This window comes from Diadema setosum, chromosome 10, assembly GCF_964275005.1.
Source record: "Diadema setosum chromosome 10, eeDiaSeto1, whole genome shotgun sequence".
Classification (NCBI taxonomy): domain Eukaryota; kingdom Metazoa; phylum Echinodermata; class Echinoidea; order Diadematoida; family Diadematidae; genus Diadema; species Diadema setosum.
The window spans coordinates 8320519-8338750 of NC_092694.1; the positions used below are offsets into that span (position 1 = coordinate 8320519).

General features: G+C 40.8%; 1 protein-coding gene across 1 annotated transcript; it reads right to left on the minus strand.

The window, feature by feature from the left end:
* Nucleotides 1-783: 783 nt before the first annotated feature.
* LOC140234135 (uncharacterized) lies at nucleotides 784-17740 on the minus strand. The gene is made up of 2 exons (XM_072314207.1): nucleotides 13720-17740; nucleotides 784-1293 (listed from the first exon to the last, which is right to left on the minus strand). Exon 1 carries the CDS (start codon nucleotides 17729-17731, stop codon nucleotides 13751-13753), a length of 3981 nt encoding a protein of 1326 aa, XP_072170308.1. The 5' UTR covers nucleotides 17732-17740; the 3' UTR covers nucleotides 784-1293; nucleotides 13720-13750.
* Nucleotides 17741-18232: the final 492 nt, after the last annotated feature.

The window sequence follows — 18232 nt, forward strand, 5'->3', positions numbered from 1 at the left end:
ATAGGTCTCAATTTCAGCGATGAGCACCAGCTTCTGATATGCAAGGAAAATTTGAGGTTAGACAAAAAAAAAAAAAAATCAACTTCTTTGCTTTGACCATGAAATCATCCGCTGCTGACGTGTCGTATCTGATAGTCATGACTTTGTCGCCATCTTTACTTGACCAGCGAATTCTCTTAGAAGACTGATTCAGTGAGGGATATAAAAGCCAGCTTGTGGCGAGCATTGATTTAATTCACTTATGGCGCCACAAATCAGCTCCTAGAAATGCTGGCTACAGGTGATAACAAGACTACGGCTGTGAAAGTGACAAACACCTGTTGATGTCCAATGTGTGGTCTTGCATTGAGTTTTTGGAGTAACCTTGACCTAATGAAGTGTAAATACTGTCATAGCAGCAAAAGGCCCTGTGTTATTCACACAAATCGATGCCACATTCCATGCCATAACTTAATTGACAGTGGCACTAATCATTCCGTAACGTAAAATCCTTAGTGCAAAAGGTATGCAAGGAAGTCTTAATTCCTACAAACATTCTTTTCTTCTTCTATGAAAGTGCAATCAAATTTTGAATGAACCATGAATGCATATATGCCATTAGATGACAATGTTATGATTGCTTGGAAGTACTCTACAAGCGGATTTCCTCATCACACACATTTTACAGCGTAAGAGAATTGAACATGTAAAAAAAGTTTACGAGCAAATTCATGAACTATCATCGTATAGCTACAGTTATCGCCTAATAAAATCAAGCAATGCAAAATGAGATGGAATATGTTAATTATGTCTGACATAATGTTCTTTTTTTCTTTCTTCCACTCAACATCACAGCATGCAAAGGGTATTGGAAATGATTGCTTTCAGCCAAACGCCACAGGTCAAGAGAAGATAGTCGAGAATAGTTACATTTACCCAATGCTTTCTTAATACATCAAACAAAAAAAGAATTAACAAAAAGAACTCCCAGCATTGCCCAGTATGGTCAGCTGGATGACCATTGTGGCCATAACTTTTTGGCGGTCTGTTCATCCACTCCACTCAAGAGCCGGTCAGTTCAGCCCAGGTGTGCATCCCATGGTCTTGACTCACTTCCCCCCAACCGATCCTTGTTCACTCACGAGGACGGCAACGAGTGTCCACTACAGGCTGTCCACAGGTCGTCCCAAGTCCACTCCCAAAACAGGAGAACAGGCGGGGCAGATCAGGGGGCCAGCAAAGATCCAACGCTGAGCTAGCTGCTGCTGCATTCTTGCACCGAAGGCAACCGTTTGCATAGATCTGAGACTTCCACTGAGCAAAAGAAAGAGGGGGATATGGAAAAAGTGAAAGGCAGGTTAAAAAATGACTTTACATTTTCATTTCATGCCTACCGAGAAATCTTCATTAGTCAGTCAAAATGCCATTTCTCTTCGATCATTTCAAGCTACAATGTATATTGAAGAAAACCATATTTTCATCAGCTTTGGATATCATAAACTTTGCCATTATAGTCCTAATCTCATAGACATCTTCAAACTATCCATCCCAAAGTGATAACAAATTGAAATAAGCACTGCATTAAACATTTGACCTTGCATGGAGCTGACTGAAATCTTTCAGACACATTGCAGACTGGAGTAAAGACAGACACTCGTCCGCTTTGACAAAATGCACAGTTTGGCTGGCAGGGATAGAAGTGTCTTGTCTGTGTCAATGGGCAAGGGGCAGGGTACAGGCTGTATGCAATACTTGCTCACAACAAGTTAGGATTGCCAAAGACAAACAGGCACGTGGCTCTAGAGTATTTCACCTGCAATGAGTAGGAGTAGGACTAAGAATATGAGCATGAGAAATAAAAAAATGTTGAGTGAGAGAAAAACTCACATACAAAATGTACACATGATCTAGATGTGATTTACACATTCTGCAATGAATGGATGTCACGTAGCAGCGACCTCACTGAAATTGTATAATGTCATTTAGAACAGTGCTTCTCAACCGGTGGGCCAAAAGTGAACAAAAAAAAAAAATCACATTTGATCTATCTGAGTCTTGAAAAAAAGAATTGCAGAAGCTTATTACATGGGCCTCGATTTAATAGAGAACGCTGAGAAGCAGTGATCTACAAGTCACAAGATAGAAGGGACACAAGTTTTAGGTCAAGAGATGAGATAATACTTGAGACACGCTCTGCACTTATAAAAATGTTGCAAAAATAAAGAAAATAAAGGAAGATTCTGAAGATCAGCAATATCACGGTACACGTATGAATACCATAGCTCCAAGGAGCTGCACTCGAAATGGATCATTACTACAAGGTTCAAGGTTGATCTGATAGGAGTCGGATCATCTATTAAAAAGAAGAGATTTTGAAGATCCACGTCACTGCATGCATTGTTGGTCCTGTCAGAAGCTTGGTGGGGCAAAAAGTCACTGTGGGGAAAGTGAGGATTAACTTGCCCAAATCTCTCCTGCGACATCAACCCTCCCCCCCCCCCCCCAAAAAAAAAAAAAGAAGGTGAGTGCTCCCTTCCTCTCTGGTGCGGTCAGTGAACAGGTGAACTACAAACCACAGGCCACCAGTAAGACCAGGATCATTGTCTTTGGGAAGTGTGACCTAAGGATGTGTTCAGAGCACAAGTCATTGATGTGGCTAAGGCAGGGCTTTGACGGGGACTCTGTCGCCATTGACTGGGATGTGAAGCTCGGAGCCAGCTGGGAGAGGTGAGGCTGTGTCTCCGGTGTTTTGAGAAAATAGATCAATTTAATACCAGACGTACATTTTGTATATACCATTTACAACACAAAATTTTAGACGTAAAATCCTTTACAAAATATAAAATGAAATAAGATTGACAATGAAAATTTGATGTGAAATATTTGAGATTGACTTTACTTCCTACAGTAACTGAATGCAAAACATCATGGAATTCAAAGGGTACACACATGACATTTCCCAAAAACGTATTTTACCACACTAGAATATCAGTATATTGATCTGCAGGCCAAATCTGAAAGGTCAACATCTTCTTGAGAAGTCCATAGAAAATACAAATCTTAAATACATTCAGCATGATATTGTGATATATTGGTATACAGTGCGATTTATAAGGCTCAGAATCAAGATTAATTGAGCAGAATAAAGTTTATTACAGAAAAATCAAATGGCATAGAATAAAGATGAAGTGAATGATAATATTCACAATTATTTTTGCTTGAAGACGTGACGGGCAAAGATGGGTATGATTACTCCTACAATGATTACTACGAGTCATCCTGATAAGAGAATAAAAACCGTGGGGGGGGGGGGATGGCAGCCAGTTAACTTTCTATTATGCTCCCCTGGAGTATGTTCTCATTACGCTCTGTGACCAGAAGGCCCTTGGCAAGCCAAATGTCAACCCCCGATTTGAGGCAAGATGCCCCGTGACGTAGAGCTAGGCCTCATCGTTGACGTTGCGGCAGCCATCGAGCCCGCCAATCAATCAATTTCCAATGACGACACATTGAATGCAAGCCAGGAAATTTGCTTGTCTTAATAAAACAAAAACGGATGTTCCCAGACCTCTGTCTCAAGTGTGACGTATTTCAGCATTTTACTGGCACACTTCCTTTCAGAGTAATGCAGCCACACCTTCTGTGTAGGGTGACACATTCAAAAGAAGTGGTCGAATTGTGGCAAATTCTCTGATGGCGGTTTTGCATGAGCGGGAAGAAATTTATAACGTGTCTCAGCACAGTATAATTCAATGGAACACAATCAGAACCGCAAAGCAGCCGTGGGTGTGAATAGCCTATGAAGTCTATTGAGAAAATGGCGTTATTTGTGGGAGTGGAACAAATTTTAGCAAAAGTTCACCCACTTTCTACACTTACCATATTAAATTATGATGCACAAATGCACACTTTCCTTCGAGTAATGCCAAATTACAATCACATGATGTCAAATTAAGTCCATGGCATCATCACCATCATCAATATTTGGTCACGTGGACCCCGTTTACAGTGCGAGGCTCGGCCGTGGCCGAGCCGTGGCCGAGCCCAGCCCCGCTTCAGTGTAAACGCGCAAAAGGCCAAATGCGAGGCCAAAATTGGCCTCGCATTTGGCCTCGCTCTGGAGGTGGTCTCGGCCGCGGCTCGGCCGCGGCTGAGCCCGGCCTCTTCTTGGTGTAAACGCAAACTGGGCCAAATGCGCGGCCAATTGCGCGGCCAATTTTAGTCTGGCTTCCAAACCCTCTGCCTGCATCTTTCGCTATTCAGGATATTAACCCCCTCAACGTGGAAAACTAGTATAGTTTAAGGTGGTTTTGTCCTGCAAAGGATTTTTTCCTTCGGCAAAGGCCTTTGCCCGAACGGCGACTTCGTCGCCACGGAATTCATTTGGCAAAGGGTCTTAAAACCAGACAATACCAAATTGCGTTTGTTTACAAGCAGAGCGCCACTACGACAAAATATTGAAAGGTTTGAATCAAAAGTGCGGCCGAGCCCAGCAGTGTAAACGGACAAAATTGCGAGGCTCGGCCGCGCAATTGAGGCCGGACTCGGCCCCGCACTGTAAACGGGGTCAAAGTTAGCTCTTTTGACACAGCCTGGTTTTCATCAATCCCCAGCCCCTCACCCCCCTCCCCCTTGAATAGAAAATCAAGAATCTGATTAGGTTTATCCATCCACATTAACAAGACCAAGAAAAATGAACCTTATATTTGTATGTTTAATATTGTGTATCCATCTGTTCTCTCTGATTTGTCAATCTTCTACGTAACCTTTCTACCTATCTATCAATCAATCCCTTTCCCTCAATTGCTATCTTGCTCGTTTTTGTCCAAAAAACATCAGGTAAAAAATGAAAATCAGAGCCGACGATCACAGCACAGATATACACGTATTGCTGTAAACATTGATATATATTTACATGATTAATTTTTTTTTTTACTAGTACTCAGCGATGTGCAATAATTACTTCCTTGCATATACAGAAACTAAATGCATACACACATGCGCTCAAATGCATACTTGTAGACCTATTACGTATTGTACTAGGGCACGTCATGCACGTGCACACCCACCCACACACACACACACACACACACACACACTCGACCGTATCACAGAGGTATCACTGATGAAGCACATGATTAATCCTGTTCAAAATGTGCAGAGAAAAATGTGAAGATACTTTTGTAAGTTATAGAATTCAAGCAAGTAAATATTAATGTGATGCAAATATTTCTGCATTTACAGTTGTTTGTATGTAAATATCAGAGTATGCATATGGCATTCTACTATGCTAATTTCTGTGTCACTTGGAGTTTTCAAATTTGCAAGAACAACAAAATAAAAGCCCCACCTCCCCTCAACAATTATCTCAATATTCTAAAACAAAGCAAACAAATGAAAAGGCAAGAAAACAAAACCAACATCAAACAGAATAGCAAACATGTCCACCTCATTTCAATTCTGGACAACCCAAAAGTTGAACAAGCTTGGAAGTTTACTTGCCCCACTGGGCACCCTGTGGGATAATTTAATTTGAATCACTGGATTAGATTACTCCCCAGGTAGAACAGTTTACTTCCTGCTTGCATCAGACACTTCTCTCTGTGGGAATTAATTAACAAGGAAGCGCCTGCTAATAGTGCGGTGAAGGGCATTTTAACACTTACCAGGAACTCGTTGGTAAACATGTTTCTATGCCCGTTCATACTCTAAATTGCTGTGATTTTTCTCTATGAGCTGAATGCAAACTTACACATGTTTCTCTTATAGAACACATTTTAAAGGGTGTGTACAGTTCTAGTTGAGGTGAGGATTTAGCTTATAATGTTTTGCGAGATTCAGAAACCACTCTATGAGATGTCAAAGAGCATGCAATTCTAAGGGGTATCAAAAGTTTATTTGATGAAAATCGGTTTTGAAATGGCTGAGATATCCACAAACAAGGTGAAACAAAGACATCCTAATAAAAGAGCTGGCCTGTCACCTTTTATCATTATCACTTTTTTGGATATCTCGGCCATTTGAAAACCAATTTTCATGAAATAAACGTTGAATCCTCCTAAAATTACATGCTCTTTCATATTTCATAAGAGGTTTCTCATTATCTCACTTAGAAATGTTCAAAACATGAATCCCCACCTCAACCAGTACTGTACAGTCCCTTTAAATATGCTGATTGGTCAGTTATATCAAAGGGGGGGGGGGGGAGTTTCCAGTGAAGTATTGCTCAATTCTCAGTGCATTCTTGTTATCTTTATCATGGTCCCCCCCCCCCCCCCCAACATATAATTGAGGAGATTGGATTATCACTTTCATCTTGGTGCATGCATAAATGCATGATACACTTCAAGACAGAGAGAATTAGTCTGGTTAATTGATACTTAGGAAGATGTTTCTGACTCTAAGCTATTGTGTAGAATGACATTTGAGCAGTCTGCAGTAGCCATGAAGGAGATTCATGAAACTCTTAACATGTTTAGAAACTTGATCTAGAAGTATAATTACAATGTTGAGTTCTTCTCAAGCCCTTGCCATTCTTTGTCCCTGTCTACCAGGGTACTGTAAAACGAGAATGCTCATGAGCATTTAGAATTTCACGAGAGCCAAGATTCGCAAAATTAAAATGCACACGAAAGTTCTTATTTACACTAGAAATATGCACTGAATGTTAGAGGCAACCCATGAAAATTTCATGCCGCAAAAAAAGGCCACTGGCTCCAATTTGCAAAAATTTCATGCCACAAAAATATTGTGTTTTACAGTACTCATTTTCAACTACCAGCCATACCATGGATTGGGATTCGCCCTTGATTATTTAAAGATATTGTCTACCATTGGGAGCAGTGATCTAAAAGAATGTTTGAGTTATAACATTTGCTGCATACGTGTAGATTAGTTGCACACTTTGTATTACAAAACATCCTACCATATAAGAATTTTGCAATAAAGCCAAAAATATAAGGAGATATCACTATTTTTCTGAGTAAACCATATGACTGTAGACGGTTTAGTCTACAAATGTTATCATGACTATTGTTCACATTTTGTATAATTTAACAATTACTTATTATTGATTATACTGATCAACATTTTTACAGTGGTTGTTTCTATCCCTAATTTACATTTTCACATTTTAGAACTATTTTGCAGCATTTAAGCTGGGCTTTTGTTTCATCTGCAAGTAGTAAATAATGTCTTTGATTATGTTTAATTTCAATAGGCAGAATCGGAGTTGGAAACGCTGATCCAAAATGCAGTTCACGGGGATGGTGTTATGCTCAATTTTTTTTAAGCTCGATAAAGAGCCATTTTTGAGAACGTGCCCTACGCATTGTTGAAAAATTATAAATCCCTATAGTTGCAAGCTGTTCAGCATATATGTGATGTTGCATTTATGCTTTCCAAGTAGATATGGCTTGAGAGAATCATTGATCATAAACGTGATCTGTGTTTATGCTTCCCCAGTAAAAGTGATTTGAGAGAATTGCCCATTGCAAACTCACCTTTTTTGTGTGTTTTGATTTGGGGTTTCAAAATGGTGTTGGGATGCAAACGTGTTTTGCAACGGCAAACATGTTTTGCAATATAATCAAGTTTCGAACATTCATTATCACCATATATGGAATGTAATCTTGTTCTCAATTAACGAAACAACAACAAAACTTATTACACACTCATCTCCTCCCCCCCCCCCCAAAAAAAAAAATATACCTCAATCTGCAGTATTACACAAACTATATACTGGTCATAAAAAAAGCAGATGAGTCAATGTGTTGCGTCATACATTTCATATAAAGGTTGTGAGCAGCTCATGATGAGCTTAATCTAAATATTTTCTTTGCTCCTTTTTATACGGACATTCCGCGTTGATTTTCACAAATATTTTGCTTTCTGTGTTTCTTTGGTGCTGGTTCACATCGCAATCCTTCTCAATGATTTGTCCTTCCCTCTAAAAACAAAGTACATCAGCCTCCCACACTGAGCTCAACTTTCATACGAATCTCTTGATTAAACCGACTTCTTTATCCTTTTCCGTCTAACATCCAGTCACGCTCATTTACACCATTACTAAAATAGAAATATCAAAACTATTAATCACACAATTTCTCAATAAAAAAAAAAAAAAATAATAATTCTCACACCACAAGGAAACATGACTCCGGGCTTGTAAACAAGGAAGCCCATAATCTCCTGAAAATTGCGCCGTCAGGAAATCGCAGCAAACTGTCAGCGAACGAAAATAAAACGGAGCCCTAAGCCCCGCTGATCGCTGACAGAGGAGGAACCCACCCTCTATAACGACCAGGAATGGAGGGAGCAAGCCCCTCTGACTCACTCAACAAAAATGTAAAATTGTATTGTGTTTTTTGCCTTTGGGTGTCTATATAAATGACAAGATATTAACTATTTGATGAGTGTCTGGAAAATTATCTGTGGTCCCTGTTAAATTCTCACCAAGAAAATTACTCAACTACATTGTTGCTTTATATTAAACACATCGCACATTTAAAATTTCACAGAATTCATAACTTTCTCAACTGATATATTACTTCCTTCATGATCCCACTAAATATCTATAATCTATTTTGTTTGGATCTGTATGAATTTCACTTTACACAAAGAAGCATATTATGTTATCTATCTTTTTTAGAAGATCTAATAAGAATATCCAATTTTAAAATGTCCCTTCATCAAAATCAAATATTATGCTTTGATGATTTTGTGTAAAAAAAAGGAATGACAACACAGAATCTGTACAACTGATTTTCTATTTTTGTTCATGAAAACAAGACTATAACAGATATTGTTATGGAATTTCTAACTGAGAACTCATAGTGGTTAACTCCTTCAAAAATGTATGTTACCATTTCACATCCTTTACCCTTTCCCGAGGTTTGGCTCATCAAATTATGTCAGTTCATCCAAATTTCTGCTTCAGGAACATTTCTCTTGGACTGTAGAGCTTCAGCTTTAAGCACCTTTTTTTGGATCTTGTTTTACATATTGTTATCTTATGTTTAGGGGCTTTTTAATTTCCGAAGTTTTCATACAAAATTCCACTCTGACAATTTCACAGTCACTTTCTCACGATGCTAAAATCGTCGAGCTATAACAGTTATTCAATATCAACAGTTCACTGTGTCAAATTCATTGACAGTACAAAACTTAAAGAAAGAAGTGTTATTCAAGCATAAGAGGATATCTAAACCTTCAGTGAAGTACTCCTCTTCAAATAGGAAAATATGCATGTATTTCACATAAAAGTTATTATGTTAAGAGTGTCCAGGGAAGCTACTGATGAAAGGAATTGTGGAACAAGCAGCTCTTAAAACCAAAACATAACACAAAAAACATACACACACACACAAAAACCCCACAATGATAGACATGGCCCTTCTCCCATTCAATCAATCTATAAAAAAACAAAACAAAACAAAATACAGCATTATGAGAGAAGAGTTTCAAAAAGAACAAGAGAGCATGACAAAGGAGAGATGAAAGAATCTTACTGCAAAAGAGAAAACATCGCAAACAAGAAAAACATGACACTAGAGACAACAACAGCACAGTGGAGCAACAAAGGAGAAACTAGCAAGAGAAACTGAAAGTCATTCTTTAAGATGACAAAATTACAGACACTTGAACAATACTATCCCTTTGATTCTAAATACAAAGGTGATGGAAGAGTTACAAATGACAGGCATTAAACCCCTGAAGAATTCGTCCCATGAAAAAGTGCAAAGATAACTCTCATTTCCTCAACATTGATTGTAGCAATAACAAGGGCATTACGCCAACAGGAAAAATTTGTTTGTAATATGCGAGTTCGATACATAATTCAAAACATGCATATTTAGAGTTACAGAATGCTTTTCAGACACCAAAATCAAGTGTCCTTACCAACTGTTAACTCGAGACAACATTACACACAATAATTGTGTTACAAACTTGATAACCTGTAAACATTATGTTACGTTTACACCATGTTCCCGGCGGCCACAGCAGCCCCGTTTGCCCAAGACATAGTGCGCTGTGGGTAGGAGAGATATTCTGCTTTTTGTTTTCCCTCCTTACCCGTTCCTTACGGGAACCTGGTATACCAGGTTCCCGTGGGAGCAACTGATATTGGGAACCTGGTATACCAGGTTCCCGTGGGAGCAACTGATATTGGGAACCTGGGCCCCGTTGCAAGAAAGTTGCAATCAATTGCAAATAATTGCTAATTTTGAAACAACCATTCTGATTGGCTCAGGGTCTGCCCTATTAAGAAGACATGCATGCAACCATGATTTTGATTGGCCAGTGACAATCAGTTGCAAGTTGCGTTTAAACGCAAAGTTTCTAGCAACGGGGCCCTGGTATACCAGGTTCCCAAGATGAAGACAAGAGTGCCTGCTTTTGAGGCCTAAATTCATGTTTCTTTGTGTTTATAAAGTCCCCCAAAATGGGTTTGATAAAAAGGTTAGAGTTTATTCTATCATCGCTTGTTCTTTTTCTGTTGGAAAAATTCGTATATCACAGCATTTTTTACCTTTGTTCCGATTTAATTTGCCCTTGCTCTGCTACAAAACTCGTATGAACGTGTACATTAGCGATCAAAGCTGATCACAGTAGATTTCTGTGTTCGCTGACCCCAGTTATTGCATTCTGGTGCCTGATTTTGTGCAGAACAAAAGAGTCTGTGAGCCCATCAGCACACACTCTATTCATACATTTTTTTCATTTCTATTGTTCAAGGGCACATGTAGTTGACCAGGAGAGGATGCATTCACCGCTTGACTGCTTTCGCACAGGTGGATTACCAACCTGTCCGTTCTCTGTCGATGGGCAAAAACAATCTCGTTTGGGGACATTAAAGGTATTTACAGAATTGCGGAAGGAACGGGTTAATTTTATAGTCTTATTCGTTCCAGTCCTTCTTCCAAGGAACATTTTAGCTATTAGACACCATTCTCAAGGCGTCTGGTCAGACTGGACTACTCATATTCAAGGGGATTACACAGACAAACAGCTACTTTTGGTAATGTCTGTTTATAGAGAGTTCCTCACAATGACCACTTAAGGAATATTTTATATTTTCCTCATGATGGACTATTACGGTACTTATTTCAACTCCAATAGGAAAATTCAAGTTATTCTCTAGACAGTGAAGGACAAACACTCATCTCAGAACCTAATACATTGTATTTGCTTTATATTCTCATTGTATGTTTGTAGGCAGTACTTTACCCTGTAATGCTGCCATCATTAGAATCAGAAGGACTGAAGGCAATCAATATTCCACAAGACAAATGCAGGCATGTATTCTTTTTTTGAAAATATAAATTGATCCATGCCCATATGAAATTACGAGCTTGCCCTACCAGAATGCCTTACATTTTCCTTGAAAATAGCCAGAACATACATGCAACAAGTGTAGTCCTACCCTACTCAACTGGCAATGGAATAAAAATCACCTGCGTCTAAACCTACATGAAAATATAGACATACATGTATCATCTATTTTCCAGTAAATCAAAACCCAGTATGCTTTGAGTAAAATCGTCAAACAGGCTCCAGTTTTGATGTTTTTGTCCGAAATTGTGCTGTAAAAACGTACAGACTGACAGTCCAGGGGGGGGGGGGGAGAGAGATAGGCCTAAAGCTGACATTGACAAGCTTTTTTTGGATTGCCCTCTGTCTGCTGCTGGTTATTGATACTTCTGGGGTCAGACAGGGACCAAGTTCCATGCATTCCACACTTTGACATCTATTCTTCTATATTAACAGCGCAAAAAACACAGGCCCCCTGCCATGCTTTAGGCCTTTGCATGCAAAATGAGTTCTTCACTTATTTTTGTCATTTATTTAAAGTACATTCCCATCTGGTTTCTCGAGTCAAAACAAAACAAAATGGATGAACCAGCCAGTCTGCAGGAAATTAAATGACAGCCTCCAACAGACATTTTTGCAATTTTTGTTCAAACATGAATGTCAAAATGTCAATTCAAGATGGCTGCTTACAACACTACTAGGACTTATTCACAATGGTGGAATATGCCTGGTATGGGAGACGATCTACATTCGTACAGGTCCCAGGGGCCATCCACACAGTCTGTAAATGTAAATATGTGAGATTTTAACTCACATGATTCTATGCTTCTGTCTACACTCACTCACAAACCACGATATCTTTCAAAACCTGCAGCTATTTCAAACACTTACAGTGATGTGTCTCAAATGGCACAGATGGGAGTGAACATTATAAATAGTCCTTCACAAGAACTCACACAAGCAGGGTATTAGCATATGTGGAAACATATCCCGTTCCAGGAGTCATATTTTAGAAGACTGGTGACTAAGAACTGGAGATTTCTGAAAAATAGCAAGACAACTAGCTGTTGATATTAAGTTTTCCATCGCAATTCCATGTCCACACTGGAAAAAGCAATCCAAGTAAAACTTCTGACAGTTGAACTATTTGGGGATTTGAGGAAGATGAAGCCTGAGTCATAGCATATAATTTGAAATAAAGCTCAAGAGAAATTGGTTATCATGGAGATTTCAGCTGAACTTCTGATTTTTACGGGTTTTACATACACCTGTGCAGTCATCAGCCAAAAATTTGCTTCTACAAAATGTGCCAGTACCTTTCACCAGAAATCCACTAATATATGATTAGTACTTTTCCAGCAAATTAGTTGCCTAAAAATGTCCTATACACCAAAGAACAGAAAAGATATCAATACATGAGCTGAAATGAAGGAATTTTATATTTTTTTTTTTCTTTTTAGTCTTGTGCTTGTTTGGGATTCTTAACTGTTTCTCCTCTTGCATACTGTTTTGGCATTGGTGATGAATGGCTCACTTTGCACCTTACAGTCAGCATTCAGTAAAGCATACACATGAAAAATCAATGCAAATATTTCTGTTTAAATATCACCCTACACCTTGTAAAGCTTCATGAGTGAGCTCTAAAGATGACTGCTAGAGGCATCCTGTATGCTGGTGGCCCTGGTACAAATGTATCATACAACCCATGACCACATAGCAAATGTTGTGATATGTCTGCTCAACCAAGAAGCCTTTTCCTTTGTTCTTTGACATTGCAAAAGATGACTCTAGGATTTAATCTTATTAAAAGGGATATCATCTTTATGGTCAGTTAGCTATGATAGTATTAGTCATCCTGTGAGTCAGTGGAAACCTTCGGCCAAAGACCTGGATCATTCTGTCATCAAATGCTGGTATCATGTTTAATAATGATGAATGTTCGTACACCTGCTCTCTCTGCTCTCGGTCACTCACCTTCCAAAGCTTCAGCATCACAAATGCCAAGCAGCAAACTACTTTAGATTATGAAAATCTATATCTTGATCAATCATGCATTTCTTGCACAGTATGCAAATGAACCAATTATGGCTTTTTATCTTACTCAAATTTGATATTCACATACTGTAATACTGGACACTGTCATGCATTCCCAACAACATGAATCTACCAAGATAATAAAACATGTTAATTTCATTGCTCGTTGTATGTAGTACTATTTCACATTTTGGTTCTGTGGAATTGAAAACATGTGAAATTCATCTTACCCAACCAAGCACGAAAAAATTACAAGAGCAAAACTTTATATCCCTTTTTACATTACGTGAGTTATCTTTGTTGGGTTAGCCTACTGTAAGATTGCAATATTCAGAAAATTACCTCTAATGCATTAGCGGACTATGTGCAAGTTAGTACCTGAATGATACTCACAAAGAGGTATGACTTAGGGCAGCACCAAACATCATGAGACACTCTGCTTCTTGGCTTTGGTGCACTGGCAGAGCCACTTGATGACACGGGCGTTCTTGGTCACGATCGACATAGATTGGTCCGGGAGCTGCTTGGTGAATTTCCTCAGGTTCATCACGCCATCCTCGCTGACGTTGCTCGTTTCCGACATGGCATAGGAGGTGTTGGAGTCGTCGCTCTCAGAGCTCTGCAGGGTTCTTGTTCGCCACACGTGCATGTCGTGGAACACTTCCTCCTCATCATAGATGTGGGGCTTGCCAACGAGCTCTAAGATGGCGTCCTCCAGACCCATTTGGTCGAAGAAGCTATTGAGCTCGCTAGCCAGAGTGGCGTTGCTGGGTTCCGACTTTGAGCGACCCATGGCTGACTGTGTGTCGGCAGATTCACTGTCACCATCAGTTGCGGCATTCAGGTCAGAACCAACAGTCTTCTGCTGATTGCTGGGTAGGTCCAGCTGAGCCTTGGTCTGCCAGAACGATTTCCTTGTATGCTCCTCAGGTATGATGTCTTCGTCACTGCTGAAGTTTTTATTCCTGAAGGGACGGGCATTGTAGGGTTTCAAGTGTTTTACCTTGCCACGTGACACACCCAGCCCACAGTCATCAGACCTTGAGGAAGTGTCATACTCTCCCTTAGCCACAGCATTTCCAGAAGATGAGGTCCCACAACGTTGCTTTACATCCGACAGTCCTTCGCGGGTAGCGGTTCTGTAGTCGTGTGTTGGAGATGTGTCAAAGTCTGTGCTGACTGATGCTTTTCTGAAGTCAAGAAGCTTAGAACTTTTCAGCGCATCACCAGAACGAGCACCTTGGATATCCTCGGAAGCTGGTTCTCTTTTAGAGCCACTTGTGTGTTTTGGTTGCAGAGAGGATTCATTACTGTACATATTAGACATATCAATATCATCGTACACACCTTCCATTTGTTTGCCATCAGTTGATTCTTTTTCATCCTTGGGAATATCTTCCTTCTTTTCACTTTCCTTTGGCACAGCTGCATCTTCCCTAACTCTTGGAATTTTCTTCTCTGCAGGGGCACTGTCAACAGTTTGAGGTATCGCATGTGTCCTTGGAGTGGCCAATCGGATAGTATTATTGCGATCGATAACTATTGTCTCCTCAACTTGATCTTTATGCCAGTCTGTATTGTACTCAACCACATCATAATTCAAGCACAGTGGAGTGATGGAGACCTTTCGTGTGTTCCTCTCACTCTGTTTATCTGTCGTGTCTGCAGAAATGCTCGTATCATCGAAACTCACTTTCTTCTTCAGTTTTCCCGAGTCGCATGATTCCTTGCTTGGAGATTCTCCACCACTTTCATATGCTTTGCTCTGCTTGAGAAACATTTCAAGTTTCTTGCTAAGCTCCTTCTTCTGTTTGTCACGGGGCATGGCAAACGGTTCACCGGAAGACGGGTCCTGATCTGTTGATGACCCTTTCTTGACTTGGTCATCATTGGCTGATGGCAAAGACACACTCTCTGATAATGGTGGCTTCTCTGCTTTTTTGCTAATGTCATCCAAGCTAAGAGATTTCGCATGGATGGGCAGCATGAGTTTTAAATTTTGATCAGTGGTTGTGTCTCCTACCCTGATGGTCTCATCTTCCTCATTCAAATTACTACAGTGCTGCTCAACAGATGTGGAATTCTCGGTGTAAATGTGCTCATCCTGGATATCTTCCACCACAGAATATTTATTGTGCCTACTTCCCTCCCGCTCTTCATCACTTTCTATTCCCAACTGGGCTGCAAGTTTTCTTTGCGTTGGGCTGTCATACTTCAATCTCTTATTCTCACTTTTACCTGTGCCACTCTTTAAGACATCATCACATGCCTTTCCTTGTTCTTTAGTCACGTTCTGCGGATCTTTGTCCCTCAACAGAATGCCTTTTAGTCGCTTCATGTGACTGCTTAAAGAGGACAACATTGAGCCTTGCTTTGGTCCTTCCTTTCCTGTGTGCTGCTCTTCACTAATCACAGCAACATTGTCAGGCCCAGTGTTGCCAGCAGCTGGCCCAATGCTACTGGCAGTTGGCGCCTCTGTGAATGTACTACTAGTCACTACTTCAAAGGAGTCCTCCGGATCACTGAAATGGGCAGGGTTTTCAAAGACATTGTCTCCAGCAGCAGCTGGTGCTTCCCCTTGCCTGGCCCTGCTGATGTCCTCGGGAACCACTTCGTAGATGTGATACGAGAGCCGTGAAGCTTTGGCAAACACTGATATGTCTGGTTTCCTTGGGAGTTCAGGTTTGTTGAGATGAACTGGTCGCAGGGCACTCTTTGACACTTCTTGCTTCTCCTGAACTGCTGCATCTGCTGACCTTGTTTGAAGCACTGGTTTCTTCGCAACAGCCATACCACTATCACTTGCTACATTCTTTATGCTCCCAAATTCTCCTTTGGCAATAAGGTTTACTTTTTGTTTGACACTTGATCCAGAACTTTGGCTATTTTCGGACAGCGCATGTTCTTGCACCTGCTCTTTGGATTTAACTGGGTCTTTCAATGGAAGAGCATACATATTTGATGAATCAAGCATAATGTTGGTCTGCTTGGCAAGAACAGGTTCACTCCTGCCCGTGCTCCTGCCATCATTCAGCTTTGAGTTGCTAGAGTCTGTTTTTGAGAAGTGGGTTTTGGGAGTTGTTGAAGTAGATTGCCTCTGAGTCAGTTCCTCTTCCATTTTGGTCTCACCCTGTGTGTCTTTTGCAGAGCATGCCTGCTCATCTAGCGCTTTCATGACATTTGAAAGAGTTTTTGATATAGGCTTTGGTAGAGAAAGTTGAGCCGATGTCCCCCTTGGGGATTGAAGTGTCCTTATCCTCGCTTTCACAGCAACAAAGTTTGATCCCTCACTGTCAGTACTTACAAAGTTTTCCAAGTCATTTAAATCTTTGCTGCGTGGTCGGCCATCTTCTGCATCCTTCGCTAATAAATCAGCCAAAGAGGGTTTAGTACGACTTGTTGGAGGACAGGACTTTCCCCTGATTCGTGCGCCACTGCTTCTACTGCTCCTTCGGGGCGTGTCATCATAGGAAGATGATGAAGTACTTGTCTGTTGGTGCAGGACATTGAGTATGTTTTGAACATGGGAGCCTCTGGGAGACTTCTTCTCAAAGATCTTGCTACTGGGTTTGGCTGGCAGGGAGGGTTTTGACCGTTCCCGACTCCTGACAGCGGAAGGTCTGGATGATCTTGTGGCATAACTCGTCTTCCGCGGTAGAATTGGGCTCGTTTCACTTGACTCGCTCGATGCCAAGTGAATGGCCTTCTTTGACCTCTGTCTACCACTTTGAACTGTTTTCTGGGCATAACCAGGCCGATCCTGGTTTTCTAGTGCTGCATGTCCACCTAGCTTAGAAACGATTTCCCTCACAGAGGGCCTTGGTGATCTATAACCATGGCTTCGGGTTGGGGAATCAGCATTATCAGTGGGTCCACTCGTGTCACGATGTCCAATACCCACCAACAATTCTGTTTCCTTAACCTTGCCATCATACTCAGGTGAATCCAAAGATGCCTTCTCACAAACATCCAGTGTGTCTTTATTTCCATTCAGGTCATTTGTCTGACCTTTTCCCTTTCTACGCCCCCTTTTACTGTCTCTGTGTCTATCACGCCCTCTCTTGCTTTCTTGTTGTTCAAATTCAATGACTTCAATCCTCTCGTGCTTTGAAGCATTATCTGTCACTAGCGCAGCACTTCTATCAGTGGCATACTGCCTGCTGTGGATCAGTCTATTGTCCGTGACATGATTGTTGCTGTTGTCGTTGAGCAGCTGAGCCGGCGGCGACAGGTCCCGCTTGAGGTACTGGGAGCGGGACTCGGCAAGCTGCTCGGCCGCACTCTTTCCCTGCCGGCGCTGGTTCCTCAGTGCCTGCTGCCGGAAGTACTCTGGGCCCTTGTTCAGAATCTGGAGGGGAACACTCCGGCTGGTGTCATGGTGCTTGGTTACCTCAATGATAGGCATGGTGGTGGGTACCGCCTCAGACTGATTTGCATAGATCACTGTGAAAGCAGAAAAGAGAAAAGAATCCTTAAGCAATTACCATGTCCGAAAATGAATGATCACTGGTATGGGATATAAAAAGCAGGGAATGGTAAAATACATGTACCTCATCACAAAATTCCACACGATGTCAAACTATATGCCCCTGAACACAGAATGAAAGGATGGTCCAAACTCAAAGCAGTTAGTCTGACACTGATAGTGATGATATTGCAAGAATATCATTGATGATAAGAATGATGATAGAATCATTCTCATGTCCCTGGAGAAGCCTGCCAGTAATTGCTCTACTCTGCTAAAGACCCTGCAATTTTCACCTACCCACACACTGCTAGTAACCCCATATACTCATTAGTCAAGAAGGACGCCATGAATTTTGTCCACAATGGACACATAAAGCAGGATCCAAAACTAAGAAACTACCATCTGATCAACACTAAGAACAAAAGCCACTGCACTAGA